The 16,257-nt window shown below is 51.7% G+C and overlaps 6 protein-coding genes across 6 annotated transcripts; 4 read left to right on the top strand and 2 right to left on the bottom strand.

Annotated features, from left to right (window-relative positions):
* Positions 1-1,651: 1,651 nt before the first annotated feature.
* Positions 1,652-2,621, top strand: An16g03390 (uncharacterized protein; the record flags this gene model as incomplete). Its single annotated transcript, XM_001397615.3, has 3 exons — positions 1,652-2,118; positions 2,200-2,460; positions 2,534-2,621. The coding sequence occupies 3 exons, from the start codon at positions 1,652-1,654 to the stop codon at positions 2,619-2,621; spliced, it is 816 nt and encodes a 271-aa protein (XP_001397652.3).
* A 126-nt stretch (positions 2,622-2,747) lies between these two features.
* Positions 2,748-4,007, bottom strand: An16g03380 (uncharacterized protein; the record flags this gene model as incomplete). Its single annotated transcript, XM_001397614.3, has 2 exons — positions 2,748-3,839; positions 3,918-4,007. 2 exons carry the CDS (start codon positions 4,005-4,007, stop codon positions 2,748-2,750), a joined length of 1,182 nt encoding a protein of 393 aa, XP_001397651.1.
* Positions 4,008-4,582: 575 nt separating this feature from the next.
* Positions 4,583-7,705, top strand: An16g03370 (uncharacterized protein; the record flags this gene model as incomplete). The annotated part of the gene is made up of 7 exons (XM_001397613.3): positions 4,583-5,054; positions 5,108-5,234; positions 5,345-5,383; positions 5,441-5,525; positions 5,581-5,626; positions 5,677-7,484; positions 7,547-7,705. The coding sequence occupies 7 exons, from the start codon at positions 4,583-4,585 to the stop codon at positions 7,703-7,705; spliced, it is 2,736 nt and encodes a 911-aa protein (XP_001397650.3).
* A 1,751-nt stretch (positions 7,706-9,456) lies between these two features.
* On the top strand, positions 9,457-10,489 carry An16g03360 (uncharacterized protein; the record flags this gene model as incomplete). Its single annotated transcript, XM_059745043.1, has 2 exons — positions 9,457-10,084; positions 10,359-10,489. 2 exons carry the CDS (start codon positions 9,457-9,459, stop codon positions 10,487-10,489), a joined length of 759 nt encoding a protein of 252 aa, XP_059602739.1.
* A 542-nt stretch (positions 10,490-11,031) lies between these two features.
* An16g03350 (uncharacterized protein) lies at positions 11,032-11,568 on the bottom strand (the record flags this gene model as incomplete). The annotated part of the gene is made up of 1 exon (XM_059745042.1): positions 11,032-11,568. One exon carries the CDS (start codon positions 11,566-11,568, stop codon positions 11,032-11,034), a length of 537 nt encoding a protein of 178 aa, XP_059602738.1.
* A 488-nt stretch (positions 11,569-12,056) lies between these two features.
* Positions 12,057-15,170, top strand: An16g03340 (uncharacterized protein; the record flags this gene model as incomplete). The annotated part of the gene is made up of 6 exons (XM_059745041.1): positions 12,057-12,205; positions 12,272-12,472; positions 12,545-13,215; positions 13,285-13,619; positions 13,755-14,044; positions 14,219-15,170. The coding sequence occupies 6 exons, from the start codon at positions 12,057-12,059 to the stop codon at positions 15,168-15,170; spliced, it is 2,598 nt and encodes an 865-aa protein (XP_059602737.1).
* Positions 15,171-16,257: the final 1,087 nt, after the last annotated feature.

Raw genomic sequence — 16,257 nt, 5'->3', positions numbered from 1 at the left:
TGGGGTTTTTGGAAAATCGACAAAGCTAAGGTGGGGCTATCTTGCAAAATGAACCGGGCCGTTGGAGCCGGGGCGGTAAAAGGGATAGCAGCAACCCAGAGGGAAGAAGTAAAAGAGAGAGGGGCGGGCTTCTTTTTTCCTTTCTTGTCTTCTGATGGTGTGGATGGGTGAGGGTAAGAGACGGATGGCGCGAGAGAGAGAGAAGTAAAAAAAGAAAAGACAAGCCACACACACGCGGTCTCTGACACTCACACCCCTGGATCCTGTCCGAGGATAACAAGAGAGCCAGTAAGTGAGGCTTTTTTCTGTGAAGGGAGGCGGGGGAGGGAGAAAGCGCGTGAATAACAAAGCGATAAGCGCAACGGAGAAATGGATGGAGTAAACAGTATAAAAGACAAACAGAAAGGAAAAAGAAATAATAGTACAAGGTTAGGTGAGCAAAAGGGGAGAAAAATCAGGAACAAGCCGTTATAGAAAGCTCTAGCAAGATGGAGTCACGGAACAACAAGGAAAGGCGATGAGGAAGTGAGAGGATGAGGAGGAGCGCGTATTATTTCATCAATACCCAATGACAATTGCCAGAAAATGGACACAACGAGGGACAAGCGATCAGCAGACGCAAGATTGCGATGGAGGAGCTAAAATGGTAAATGGAGCAGGGAAGAAACAATTCCTTATCCACCAGATGAATGATGGATGGCTGGACTGCTTTTTCGCGCTTCACACAGTCAATCTGGTGGAGGGGGGGAAGAAAGAAGAAAGAGGAAAGGGTAGTGAGAATAGTGAGAAGATTCGAGCTCCGCGGCGTAACTTGAAAGTTACGGAAAGGTCAAAGTTTGCGCAAGTCAGTACCGGCACCATACCTGATCGGGGTGTTTTAGTGCTTCAGCAGGTCCAGCCATGCGGTGTGACTGGCTGGATCGGACCCCAGCGGCGGGTCATGGCGCACCTGGATTTTTTTCTCTTCTGGAACTGGCCGTAATTGGCATCGGTATCAATTAGTCAAGCCCGACTACTTTTGTACGAACTAGTCAAGTAGACTACACAGTAAACCAAATAACGTTAAAGACCCCTCTAAGAATATCCCTGGGCCCATGATCCCATCTTGCCATCATCGGGGCCAGATCCTTGTTGACCTGCTCCGACGGAATTCTTCCGTCTGTGGTAACTACACAAATAATACTACTAGTAACTAGCTTGGGCTAAGACTCGGAACACTTGGAAGTCAACTGACTGGCTTGTTGTTTGAAAGGCCACCTGGTGTCGGTATCGGAACCATTACTTTACCATCTCAGCCGGGTTACCGTTTGACAACCAGCGGTGACCCAACCTATCTATCTATCTAGTACTCTTTAGTCTGAAGAAACTAAAACATCCATCTTTGATTATTGATCAAGCTACTATCTCACTAAGGACTATTGCAACCGAGGCCGACCGCTACTACTGGAATTGGTGTCTACCCTACCCGTCGACGAACCGTCAGCCCGACCCTGCCGGCCACCCTACTTTTAAATTACCTGACCACTAACAAACGGGTCCTTGGTGAAAGTAACTCCGTCATATCCGTACTAAGAGCTAAGGACTTTACTCTAGCTCGGCTTCTGGAAGATCCTCGTGCTTGTTACTCGTTAGCATACCCATCCTTAATTCAATGTCCCTGTTCCTATCGGTCCTACCTGCAGCTGCGCGGCACCTCCCTTCCCCGCGCGCTGCTACTGCTACTACTACTGCTACTACTACTGCTACTACTACTGCTACTACTACTGCTACTACTACTGCTACTGCTACTGCTGCGAACATGTTACGAGCGAATCATGTAAGCCGTGGATTAGAATCCATCATGGCACATGCCCGGCTTTCCCTCCCCCGTAATTTTCACCGCGTTTCCCTCGCTTGCTATTATCCCCCTTCCTCCCGCCCCACTGTCGCAACACGAACCTTTGCGTCCAGGCGAGCCGCCGCCATCTCGACACCTTCGGGCCTAGATTCGGACCACCACCTGTCGGCGGCTAGAGAATGGGCCGCTAGGCTCAATTCAAAGGCCATCACCATCCCGCGTGACATCTGCGAGATTTCCTTTAGTCGTTCTAGTGGCCCTGGAGGTCAAAACGTGAACAAGTCGGTTGCCGCCATCGGTCTGAACCAACCACTCCCATTGATTGGTGACTAACATGTATCTGTCAATGCTACTTCGTATAGGGTGAACTCGAAAGCCACATTACGAGTCCCCCTCAAATCTTTACTGCCTTTCGTCCCCCAACTTCTACATGCCCCGCTGCAAGCGTCTCGATACGTCGCCGCGAAATCCCAGATTCTGGTCATTCAATCGGATGAGTCGCGCAGACAGACCGCCAACGTGGAGGCTTGCTACGATAAGCTCCACCAGGTCCTCAAGAGCATAGCAGAGGACACGATCCCCGGAGAGACCTCGCAAGAACAACGTGACAAGGTACAAAAATTGTATGTATTTCCTCCTCGGGGTATTTAGGATCCACTTTGAGGAACATGCGAACCTCGGACTGATCTAGCGCAGAAAGAAAGCTGCAAACGAAGCCCGCATCAAGTCGAAGAAATTGCACAGCAGCAAAAAGAGCAGCCGACGGGGTAGTTATGACGACTAACAAACATGCTAACTTTTCATCACCTAATAACCAAGAGGACCTTTCCCTCATTCTCATTGCCCATTAAGCTTGCGACGGAAAAAGCCCGATAAACGCCGATGAATGATTTAGTAAAAAATGTAAGCTCTATGCTTCCTGTACAGTGCGTTCCGCATTACGGATAGTGGCCGAAATCGCCTTTTGGAGGGAGGCATCCACGCCTTCTGTCTTCTCAAGGGGCTGTAGCCAGCTGACGATCTCCTTGGCGACGTTGGGGTTATTCCGGTACTCCTTGAGACGGGCAAATGACGCACTAAACGCACGTGGGAATTCGGGTGAAGTAACCCGGAGTCCAGCGGTGGGGAATTTGATGTAGCAAATTTGCGTATGAGGACTGTTTGGCTTGGTCTGCTGCATCACGTCGACCACATGGCCGAGAATTTTGTGCAGACAGGGCAGGTCGTCGAACTCGACCGCCATATCGTAGAACTCATGACCGAAACGGTCGTCATTTTCGAAGTTCTTCATGGCCGTATCGAAGATGGCGAGAGGGATAGCACCACTCAGGGCTGGGGTGTTGGCAAGGTTGTCCAAAGCCACTTGATCCACACCGCCATCCTCTCCAGCGCCGGGGTTGATATCTTCTCCAGTGATCTTGGGCATAGCAATCATGTCGGCATCTAAATCGTCCTCCTGCGCTGGCTTCGGGGCTTCGATCGGCTTATCGAGACCCAAGATCCGCTGTCGAGCAACCAGCTTGGCGATATATATCAATTCCAGTTTGGCATAGTGGAGCCACAGCTTCTTGGAGCTTTTGCAGAAGCGCAAACCGCGCTGCATGTAACCCCTAGATTGTGTCATATCCGCATGCTCATCCACAGAGTACTGCGCAGCATATAGCCACAAGTCGACGTTGGCGGGATGTAACCGCAAGGCGTCCGTAAGGATGGTCGAGACCTTTTTGTAGGCTTTCTGTTGTTTCGCGTATTCGAGGTACTGCACCCACAAGCCCACATCACCATGAAACTTGCGAGTTGCGCGGTCAAGGATGAAGAAGATGCGCCTTTGCCCAGTGTATCCTGCCGATCTGATTCCCAACCGCTTCACCCTCTTCCGGCGCAGGGTGTCTAGGTTCATCTCGTATTGCGCATATCGGACGAAGTCAACAGGCAGGGCGCCACGTGCATTCAGCTTGTGCTCAAAATCGGACCGTTTCTTGATGATGGCTGTAATTTCCTCCTGCAGGCAGATCAAACGGCATGTCAGTTTCCTAAGCGCATCGATGTGGGTAGATAATGATCATGGGCACCAATTTACCTTGGAGAAGATTTTCTTCCGCTCAAACTCCTTGAGCTCAGGGACCGACTTCTCCAGAAAGAAGCGTGCCTTATCGGTAGCGGCTGACATGATTGCTCTGGAAGGGTTCAGCAAGCAGCGACTACAGCAGTTCCTTTGCAACCCAGAAATCCAGCCAGAACCAGACGATAGGCAAAAAAAGTTGTCGGCATCCCGCACGAGATCTCCGCCCAGGGACCTGGCCGCCTGCCTGATCGGGGCTAGTGGCTGGAGCGCGCCGCCCGCGTGTTGCCGAGCCTCGCTCCGAAGGTCATCCCATCATCTTGTCTCTCACCTTCAGGGGAATCTTGGGCTTCTCGCTGTCGGGATTCTTTGTACGACCCGCTCTTTCGCTTTTTCTTTTCCCTTCTTATTTCGTTTCTCTTTCGTTGACGCTCATTTTGATCCCCCTTAGTCTGTTTTTATTTTAGCTTATTCTTCTAATTGGCCGGAGTCCGTGCTCGGTGCCTCCCTGTGCTGCCATGGCACCCAGATATAAAGATGGGGATGCCGTTGTGGCGGTTAGTGTCTCTGCACTTCGCGGTTTGTCAAGCTAATTGACCATCTCTCAGGTCAATGGAAAATGGATCTCTTGGGCGCATACGGCAGTGGCCTACACGGCCTTCTTCAGTGCCCTGGTAGTGGGAATGTCCTTGCACTTCCACAAGATTGTCCAGAACGAACACTACGGCTACCCTGATGAATGGTTCCCTTCCGTGTCGGCCACTATCGGTGATCGCTACCCTGAACGCTCTTTCTTCCAAGTCTTCATTGCCATTACTTCCGGCCCTCGTTTCGCCCTCGTCTTCCTTTGGTACCTCCTGACTGCCCGCCCCAATTCCGCCCTACCAAAGCTGGTTGCTGGTGTGGGCTTGTTCCGGACATTCACGTGTGGAGGCTGGACTTATGTTACTTCGACTGATGATCACGATTGGCACGACATTTTCATGATCTCGTACCTGGTGGCAACCTTGCCCTGGACTCTCGGCTGCCTCGCCCTCAGCCCGAACAACCGCCGCGCTGTCAAGTACCGCAAGATCTTGGCCAGTCTGTTCTTCGGCACTCTGGTGCCCTTGATCTACTACTTCATCCAACACAAAGTGCACAAGGTTCCTGGGGGTAAGATTGCATGGACGCCGCTGCTGTGGATGACATTGTTGACCTTTGGCTAGCTTACACGAGATACGCCTTCTTCGAGTGGTCGCTTATTTTGTTTGATGTGGGATTCGATGCCGTTACAGCTTTTGACTTTGACGCATTCGAGATTGTTGTAAGGGATGTCAAGGGGGTTAGCAGAGGGTATGTACACTGGCTTCCAAAGTAAAGCAGAGCAAGAGAGGAAAATGTACAGTCGCCAAAAGATGGTTGTCGGTATTTGAAAGACGTGATCTAAGATTTCAAACTTCCAGGCAGTTGAAGACCACTGCGGACTCTGTCCTTGAAAAGGAGTGTGTACAATCTGTTCTCCAGACTTAACACGAACATGGCAGTTAACTCGTAGTCAGGAAGGGCAAGCCCGTCGGAAACACGTTTGGCGAGGGCTTTTTCTGGTCTGAAATCATCGATGCTGCTGCAGACGTCTACAATGGGGTACGCTTCAAACTGGGCTTTCCCTCCAATTTATGTGGTTGCTGATAAGTTGTAGTTCGTCTTCTGGACCCTCTGCACTGCCCTCCCTGTTCTCGTCTGGTGTAAGTAGTACGTCTTTTATCTGCAGGATCGCTTGTCTGATTGGATGTAGACTTTCCCCTTTGGCATATGGGTATCTCCGGATATGAGGCGGCCATTGTCTGCTACCTTTCGCCCTTGCTCCTCGGTATCCCGGCCATCAAATCTGCGGCCATTAAGAACCCCCGCCTTTTCCACCTGCTCTCGCTGTCCGGACTCCTGGCATATAAGGTGCAAGACCCTGCCAACCGCCTCTTTGTTATGGGCTTCGCCGTTATCTGCAGCTGCGTGACCTGGTCCGCTAGCTTATATGCAGAGAGAGCAAACAACGTCAGACTGGAGTCCCGTATCCTCTCTTGGAGCATCGGTTTGATTATGTCTAGCGTCGCCAAGTTCGCATGCGCAACAAACAACCCTTTGTGGCCAATCATGCACGCCCAGAACGGTGGATGGAATAAGATTGGACTTCTTCTCGCTGTCCTGGCTGTCCTTCGTTCCTACCGTAGACCTGCCACGAGTGGAGGAGATTATCTGCCGTCAAGTGGCAAGAAGGGCTCTCCGTTCTTGGCCGGTCTGGGTGTTGGAGGCGTGATGTTCGCCATGCACTACCTTCTGTCGGATTCTAGTACGATGATGTCTTGGGTCTGGGACGGATATCCGGTACGAGGCCCTATCGCGGCTCCCCACGGTGCCGTTACAATCTTTACTATGGGTGCTGGTCTCGTCTACGGCCTCTTTTATCCTTCCGTGGCTGGTAGTTGGACAGCGTTCGGACTTGGCTCTCTGGGTGCCACATTCCTTACTTGCTACAGTCACTGGACCGGATACTATGGCGGTCTTGTCCTCGCATTCTACCTCCTGGCCGTGACTCCTGTCCTCCTTTCCTCGGCCGTCAGACATTCTCCTGCATCTACCTTCGGCGTGGGCTGCATCTTGTACATCTTCTTGATCCTGTTCCACGTTTGGGTTGTTGCTTATGCCTTTGTCCCTGGTGGGTACCTCGTCAGAGAGCACACGGATTGGGTCGTGATCACCATCATGTTGTCCATTGGCGCTGGTGTCTTTTCGGCTGGGGTGTCGAATGCATCCAGCCCGAAGCCCAAGGCCGTCAGCCCTAACGGCAGAAGACAGCGGTCATACTTCATCTACGTCCTTGCAGTCCTGCAACTGCTCTCCGTTTCCATCGCGTATCTTCGCTTCCCCACCAATGACTACACCCCTTATCACAAGGACGACAAAGTTGCCACCCTTGGCATTTGGACGATCCACTTCGGCCTTGATAACGATATGTGGGCATCTGAGCGGCGCATGCGCGATGTAATCCAGGAGCTTGAGCTTGATGTGATCGGCTTGCTTGAATCAGACAACCAGCGCATCATCATGGGCAACCGTGATGTTACGCAGTTCTTGGCAGACGACCTGGGAATGTACGCGGACTTTGGGCCGGGTCCCAACAAACACACCTGGGGCTCGGCTTTGCTCTCCAAGTTCCCGATTGTCAACTCCACCCATCACCTACTCCCTTCACCGGTTGGTGAGCTTGCTCCGGCCATCCACGCCACTTTGGACATGTATGGCGAGCTTGTTGATGTTGTGGTCTTCCATTCGGGTCAGGAGGAGGATCCGGAAGACCGTCGTCTGCAAACGGAGTACTTGTCCAACCTGATGGGCTCGTCGTCTCGTCCGATGGTGCTGCTGAGTTACTTGGTCACCAAACCGCTTGAGGGCAACTACAACACCTATGTCAGTGATATCAGCGGCATGAAGGACATTGACCCCACGGACTGGGACCGTTGGTGCGAGTACATTTTGTATAAGAAGTTGAAGAGAACAGGCTACGCCAGAGTTAGCCGTGACTCGATCACCGACACTGAAATCCAGGTATGCTCCTTTGGCCTAGCTGACTTCCACAGTTCTTTCCTCTAACCAGCTATTCTTGATAGGTTGGTAAATTTGTGATTGGCGAGCCGGAACCGGAAAATGAAATGCGTATCCCTGAGGAAATGGTCCCCGAAGGCCGTCGATTCCCTACATTGTTCCGCGGCCAGGGAGTTCGTGGTCATCGGTACCACGTCTTTGACGAGCCCCGATACTGGCAATGATTGTTAGCTCTTGATTTAAGGGGCGCACACCATTCCAGATACCTTTGAGCAACGTCGAATGTCTTTCATATACTGTTCTTGAGTATAGTTCATACGACGAGCATACCAGCATTGCGTGGCCAACTGCCCGTGGTGATCATATGTGGTCTTTTTAAAATCGTACATAATGTCATCTTTCCCTTATTGTTCTATTCAAAGTTGAAGGTGTGCAATAGATCTGCAGCGAAGGTGTACTGTGAAGTGCTGTCACGGACTGGTCTCGGGGACGACGGGGTCACGCTCCGCCTGCTGTTGGGCTGCTTGTAAACTCAGTAGTAGATGGGGATGGCAGGAGCTGAGGGGTGGCCCTGGTTTCGTGCCTGCCCCTCGTTCTGTGGAACGTAAACTAGGACTAACCTTCACTTTCAGTGCATCCTTGACTGGGCTGTGGAATGCGAAATCGCCAATTAAGCATGTTCGCCAGGTCGATGTGACATAATCTATATGACAAGGTACGCGATGCTGGAGATTTTCCACAGTTCATGAACATCTGAGCTGATCAGCTGCACATATTATCATTGTTCTCTTGATGGTCTCTGCTGGAGCAGGTACCCTTGCAAGAGGATATAGGTCAGTCACGTCATAAGGGTCAGATCCGAGCTGATACCAGCCGTATCGAATCATTGCCCTGGACTAGTACCACCCGAGCACAATTGCAAAGTACAGAGTACATCCCACCAGAACCAGATCGTTTGACTCGGTTCCCAGGAAGCTCGATCAACACTCGAGCTACCCACAAAAGAACATTCCAACGACAATAGAAAGTAACGCTGAGGCAAGTAAGCACTTTCCATTGCTAGTTTTCCAGTTATTCGGTATCAGCAGCGCTAGGAATTTTCCGAGGAATGTACGGAGTACTTTCACTTTCTTTGTTGGTCTTCGTCCCAGTTTTGCCTCCCCTAGATGGAGGTAGTTTGACTTCAATCAGGCAACAATGAAAGAAAAGAAGGGAATTTCTTCGATTATCTTCTAGGGCGGAAATGTGTTGAAAATGTCCATCGGAAAGGCCAGGGGACATCTGACAGGTGTGATGAGGGCCATGCAGAGGCGATGTTCGTCGTTCGTTTTCGCTGTCCTCGCGGGCTTCCCCGTCCCTATGCGTTGTATGCTCAGCGAACCTTAAAAGTGTTGGATTCTCTTCGGACAGAACTGACTAACTAACCAACAGCACACTCTTGCGGGAGACTAGATCCTTTCAGTTCGAAGATTGTATCAGAGTGCATGAGTGCCTCTGCTCGGACTTGGACGAGTCTACGGAGGTTTAGGTAGGTTTAGCATCGTTGGCTTTGTTACTGACAATGCTGACGCGGGCGTATGGGTCTTTCACTTTGCGATTGCTGCCTCGTGGAAAGTGCTTGTTGATGCTTTATGGGACAAAGAAGCCATCAACAAAGGCACAGAGGCATACTTTGCGTCTATTCTATTTTTGTTGAATCAGTTACTTCAATCGATATAGGTGAAAGGAAGCTCATTCGAAACCTAGCGTGAATGAATCCCTTCGACAATGCAAGTTGTCCCCGATATATTTGACTACATCGCTCTGGACGGAGTGCCCAGGCTGACCATTTCTTTTTTCAAGTCATCCTGAGCTTACAACCATTTGGTATCGCATCCCGAGAAATTTTGTATTACGAGGTGTACTTCCAGTGTGTACTCGAGCATATACTTTTGTCCAAGCTATCCATATCCGCCACTCATCAACTCAACAAGCAATGTCTGGAGAACCCGGCAAGCGGCCCAAGGCTGCGTCGCGAAAGACTTCCCTTGACTCGAACCCACCAGGGGACCAACATGTTGAGTTTGTCAATGCGGAAAATGAAACCCCGTCAAGTGGTGTTGGGAGGCTTTCGGCAGGACGGGGAGCCATCTTGGCCAATGCTGCCAGAGAGTTGCAGGATGTCGCTGCTAGGCAATCAGTTGGCCATACGAGCAACAGGCCCCAACCACCACATCTGGGGACGCGAAGATCTCGACAATATGAAGAACCAGCCGTCCCGCAAACGTGGGCAATAGGATCTAAGGGCAAGCAGCATCATCGACAAATGCCCGCTCCTAAGATGGTAGCACCGACTCAATCTGGCACAGGTGATGGCTATACTTATAGTTCATATAAGCGGCCGCCTTTATTCACGCAGGCCCCCAAGAATAAGGTCCATCGGCCAAAGTCCCCTACTGACGGGCACAGTCAATTCCTAACAAGAACGTTGGATATGTTCAACAGCCGTAACGAGCCGCCTGCAGTGGAAATAGATCCAAGCCACGAAATAGACATGCCACCGACTCAGTACATGGCCCAGGAACCACCCTTCAGCGTGGATGATGGTGGAATCTCGAATCATGGTGAGTGTAAATGGATTTGGATTATTGTCACTTTACTTGTGTTGAGCATGTTCCTATGCCTCTTTCTGTACGTGTTCAAGGTTATTAGATGATGTAATGTATGTCTTGTCAGGGCGGCCTAAGTCGTTATAAGCAAACCTGTTTGGCGATATATACTGGCTGTCTTCTCAGATATTGCGGCTCCCGGGAAGGATTTGCTCGCATTCTTCATGTATCCCTTGCGTTATACATTCCCGAACTCTTTCCGATGTGCTGATTCTGGCCATGTGCTTAGGTCACGGGGGTGGATTGGCAGTCTACGAACCATATAACCCAGCCTTACATCCTTACCCGCCCCCTGACCCCCAGGGGTATGGATCTGGAGTACCGCATAGAGGTAAGGGTACCATCGACTTCTCCTTCTGAAAGTGTTGAAGTGCCCGGCTGACGAGAAATCCAGTGCCGCCAGGAGATGCGCCACACAGAATAGCAAGACAAGGTGCGAAGGCCCTAGCGAGGGAAAGACCCAGACAGCTACGGCAAAGTCTAGCGGAGCCGGGAGTACTCACTGGGGTTTTAGACGTAGCACCGAAACTGGCCACACAGCTGCTACAAAAAACGGTTGATGGTGAAGAACTCTTAGCGATACAAGACGCTCGAGTCCACCCACCACCATGGACAGCATGGCGAAACACAGCAGGGCCACATACCGAACTATACCCATCTTTGGGAGACCCGATGCCCGAGACAAGAGGACAACAAGGTCAGATTAACGGGAAGAAAGCTGGCTCACGGAAGAGCCAACCTGTTCAGGCACCACCTATTCCAAAAATAAGTTCCAAGGTAAATGACAGCCAGAAATACATGGATGAGCAATACAAGGAGTTTTACCCTGAAAATATACTTCACCTAATGAGAGGATACGGCGGAGGAAGTCCAAGCAGTTTGAATACCGCTTTGACTCCTAGTCAGCTTGAGCGGATACCTAGGGCTCCGCCTTTGCTACACCAGACTGCGCCAGCACAAGTGGAACCAGCGAAGAAAGGAGAAGCGAAAGGTTCGAAGAGGAAGAGGGCTACAGAACCGGAGGAATCGGAAACACCAGCACGCTCAGCATCACCAAAACGCTCAGCACCCCCAGTACGTTCAGCACGGTCACCAACATCAGCAGGACCTGCAGTAGGGGAAGCAGCACCGGCATGCTCAGCAGCACCAAAAAGCTCAGCAGCACCAAAAGGCTCAGCAGCACCGGCATGCTCAGCAGCACCAAAAAGCTCAGCAGCACCAAAAGGTTCAGCAGCACCAAAAGGTTCAGCAGCACCAAAAGGTTCAGCAGCACCAAAAGGTTCAGCAGCACCGAAAGGCTCAGCAGCACCAAAAGGTTCAGCAGCACCAAAAGGCTCAGCAGCACCAAAAGGCTCAGCAGCACCGAAACGCTCAGCACCGCCTGTAGCAGGGGAAGCAGAACCAGCATCGCCACCACGGCGGATGCAAACGCGAGCCATGACCAGGTGCCGTGAGAAAGAGGGTGCGAAAGCAACTAAGAAAGGTTGAAGTTGAAACGAATGGGAAAAGGCATATGTCATCGTGTACTTAGCAGATTCTTGTAGCTTTATTCACTTTGCTTGTTAATATATGTTCTCTGTATATTTCGACGATAGTACTATACAAATGATCTGCGATCCTAATTACCCGATAAAGAGGGTATTGCAAACCAGACAAACAAGACCCGTGATGTGATGCTGCTTTGTGTCTGCCGATGTCGACCAAACAATCATCGGCATCAGCATCCTTCGCAGTCAGCCATTGCTCCATATCAGTGATTGCTGCTCAATAGGCTGGATATGTTACGATAATCGCCAACTGGTCGCGCTTCTGTTCGTCGTTACTCCGCCTGGATCGATGAGCTAAGTGAGAGCGCTTCCCGAGTGTCCGCGACAGCATCATCTGCAGCTCTCCTGGGATCGCCGCGCTCGAGAATCTCCAAGCCAAGATGTTCACCTTTACCCCTCTTCTCGGCGCACAGTCTGCGTCATCAAAGGCTTCACAATCGATCCTCGAGCTTGATGGAGGAATCAAGATCCTTGTGGACGTCGGTTGGGATGACACCTTCGATCCTCTCGACCTGCAGGAACTCGAAAAGTGAGCTCCCACTGCAGTCCTTGTATATCTATCGGAGGGGTCGATTTTCTGATATAATAATGCTAGACATGTCCCGACCTTGTCGCTCATTCTTCTAACCCACGCTACACCCGCTCATATTGGTGCCTTTGCCCATTGTTGCAAGACCTTCCCTCTCTTCACGCAAATTCCCGTCTACGCTACGAGTCCCGTCATTGCGCTCGGTCGCACGTTGCTACAGGATTTATACGCCTCTTCTCCGCTGGCCGCAACATTCTTACCCAAGGCGTCGATCTCCGAGCCCGGAGCTTCCACGGCTGCAGCTTCAGCCGCTGCGTCGGTGGCCGAAGGCGACGAAAGCACCGAAGCTACTCATGCCGGGCGCATCCTCCTCCAACCTCCTACCGCCGAAGAAATCGCCCGGTACTTCTCTTTGATACACCCGTTGAAATACTCACAACCACACCAACCGCTTCCGTCACCATTCTCCCCGCCCTTGAACGGCCTTACGCTGACCGCATACAATGCTGGACACACCGTTGGTGGTACGATATGGCATATACAACATGGCATGGAGTCAATTGTCTACGCGGTCGACTGGAACCAAGCTCGAGAAAGCGTTGTCGCGGGCGCTGCCTGGTTTGGAGGCTCCGGTGCCAGTGGAACGGAGGTCATCGAGCAGCTGCGCAAACCTACGGCGCTGGTATGCAGTACTAGGGGAGGTGAACGCTTCGCGCTGCCCGGAGGCAGGAAGAAGCGGGATGACTTGCTGCTGGACATGATCCGGAGCACCATCGCCAAGGGTGGCACAGTGCTGATTCCTACGGATACCAGCGCTCGCGTGCTGGAGCTGGCTTATGCGCTGGAACATGCCTGGCGCGATGCGGCAGGCTCTGGCCAGGGCGATGATGTACTGAAAGGAGCCGGGCTATACCTGGCCGGTCGGAAAGCTAATACTACGATGCGACTGGCAAGGAGTATGTTGGAGTGGATGGACGAAAATATCGTGCGAGAGTTTGAGGCTGCTGAGGGTGTGGATGCAGCGACTGGCCAGTCGAATACAGAAGGGCAACGGGCAGGTCAGAATCAAGGCAAGACAGAAGGAAAGGGCGTGGGACCTTTTACGTTCAAGCATCTCCGAATTTTGGAACGCAAGAAGCGATTAGAGAAGATCCTGTCCGACCAAAAGCCCAAGGTAATTCTGGCTTCCGATACGTCGCTGGATTGGGGATTCGCGAAGGACTCTCTACGTCTGGTGGCGGAAGGTGCCAACAACCTACTGCTCTTGACGGAGCCTCTGCACAAGGAGAGGATCACGGAGGGCCAGGAGAGCACCCACAGGAAGACACTCGGCAGTATGATCTGGCAGTGGTATGAAGAACGAAAGGATGGCGTTGCTCTGGAAAAGGCATCGGACGGCGAGATGCTGGAGCAGGTGCACAGCGGAGGCCGGGATCTCTCCTGGACGGATGTGCGACGTGCGCCTCTGGACGCAGGCGAGCAGCTGCTTTACCAGCAGTATCTGGCCACGAAACGACAACTTCAAGATACCTCTCAAGCAAGAGGACAGGAAAACCTTGATAATGCCGCCGACGCGCTCGACGACCGGTCAAGCTCTACATCAGAAGACTCGGAGACGGAACAACAGGGCCGCGTCCTGAATTTCTCCACCTCGTTAGCACACTCCAACCGCAACAAACTCGGCCTCAGCGATGAAGACCTTGGCGTCAACATTCTTCTACGGCGTAAGAATGTCTACGACTACGATGTACGAGGCAAGAAAGGTCGCGAGCGCATGTTTCCGTATGTGGCACCCCGAAAAAAGGGGGACGAGTTTGGCGAGTTCATCCGGCCTGAGGAGTACCTCCGTGCTGAGGAACGCGAGGAGGCCGACATGCAGCAGCGCCGGACCGACTCCCAGACCAAGCTGGGGCAGAAACGTCGATGGGACGAAACAGCGCCCCATGGACGTCGACTGTCGGGCAGTGGTGCCAAACGCCAAGCGCTTGGAGATGCGCAGAAACGGGATGTCAGCACTGCTGACGAACTGAGCCTCGCCGAAGATGGCGAGGTGGATGCCGCGGTATCTTCGGAGGATGAGGTGGAGGGACAGAGCTTTGAGGGGCCAGCGAAGGCAGTATACGAGAAGGCTACGCTGACCATAAATGCTCGGCTGGCATACGTGGACTTTACGGGACTACACGACAAGCGCAGTCTGGAGATGCTCATCCCGCTCATCCAGCCCCGGAAGCTGATCCTGGTTGGGGGTATGAAACAGGAGACGACCGCGTTGGCGACCGAATGCCAGAAGCTCCTGGCAGCCAAATCCGGAATGGACGTTTCGGCCGCAGACTCGGCAGTCATCTTCACGCCGGTCAACGGCGAGGTTGTTGACGCCAGCGTCGACACCAACGCATGGATGGTCAAGCTGAGCAACAACTTGGTCCGGCGTTTGAAGTGGCAGCACGTACGCAGCCTGGGAGTGGTCACGCTCACGGCGCAGTTGCGGGGGCCGGAACAGGCCGTCCTGGAGGACTCCACGGAAGAGAACCCCAGCAAGAAGCCAAAGCTGTTGGAAGAGGAGAAGAAGGAAGAAGGAGGTAGCACCGAGGTCGCGACGAACGCACCACCAGAGGGGGCCAAACCATCAGCTGACAAGTCTGAGGTGTACCCACTGCTGGATGTGCTGCCGGTCAACATGGCGGCGGGAACGCGATCCATGACCCGGCCGCTCCATGTGGGCGACCTGCGGCTGGCAGATTTGCGCAAGATCATGCAAGGGGCCGGACACACGGCGGAATTCAGGGGCGAGGGAACGCTCCTTATCGATGGGATGGTGGCAGTGCGGAAGTCGGCGACGGGGCGGATTGAGATTGAAGCATCGGCGCAGTCTGCGGCGGCGACGAACCTGGGACGAGGAGGAGGGAGCTTCTTGGCTGTGAAGCAGAAGATTTATGAAGGATTGGCTGTTGTGTCGGGGAGTTAGCTGCAGCTGCAACGAACCGGTTCGTCTCGATGTTGGATTATACCAACCAAGTAGATCAAATAAGACATAAGGTAGTACTCTACCCACTATCCTTACCTATGAAAATGTAGTATATGATATATGCCATGGACTTTTGGCCCGTCAGCGAAATCCTCCGAATAGCCCTGTGTAATCTAGCCCCCATAAGCTGAGCATGCAGGTAAGTATACCGGGAGTCAGCATTGTAAATCAATGGCACTCATCACACCATCATACTTGGTAGTATAGTAGAACACAACCGTGCACTACTAATACATATCTATCTACTCCGTAAGTCTATCATTTAGCTACTATAAATGGATATAATATGTCTTAGTCCTATCAAGCCACATTCCTGCCTATGTTATTTTACCCCTTTTCCTGCCCCAGATCCCGAAGTAAATCAATAGTCGCGGGAGGTGTTTCTGGAAGGGCTAGGTCTATGATCTAGGTAAGGCCAGACCAGGGGGAGGCGGGAACTAGTTGTGTCAGATGGTGATAGTGTAGTTTTTGTGGGAGGAGTCTAGATTGTATATGTAGATATTTTTGGTAGATGCTATACTCTGTATACTTTGTAGTGAGTACATGGAATGTCTAGTAGTATGCTCTGGGTGAAACAGGGGGAGTTAGTACTATCATCTATCTACTTAGTCTAGATTTGGTGTGGTGGTCGGTAATATACCTAGTAGTTGGGTTTGTTCCTGGATTTAATTAACCAGTACTAAGTAACTGTATATGTTGGGAGTCGTGTTAGTGATTATTTTCTAGCCTGAGGTATCTATCTATCTATCTATCCAGTTAAGTAAGTACTGAATATTACTCACCATGAGATCAATCTGTCTCAGATGTCAGCTTCACAGTAGCTCAACTAGTATTGGAAGTGGAACCTGCCATTCCTTGATTGCCAGCAGGAGCAAACAGGAATACTTGTCTTACAGGTACTCTGCAAGTAACTCTGTAAAAAAGACAGCAAGATCGTGATCCCAACCACCAACAGTAATCAGTACCTCCATCCATCCGTGAATAACTATCCATCAAGGCAACAATAAACGAGAGAGGCAGGGTTCCC

Source organism: Aspergillus niger (genome assembly GCF_000002855.4).
Source record: "Aspergillus niger supercontig An16".
Taxonomy (NCBI): Eukaryota; Fungi; Ascomycota; class Eurotiomycetes; order Eurotiales; family Aspergillaceae; genus Aspergillus; species Aspergillus niger.
This window is presented reverse-complemented; position numbering and strand designations above follow the sequence as displayed.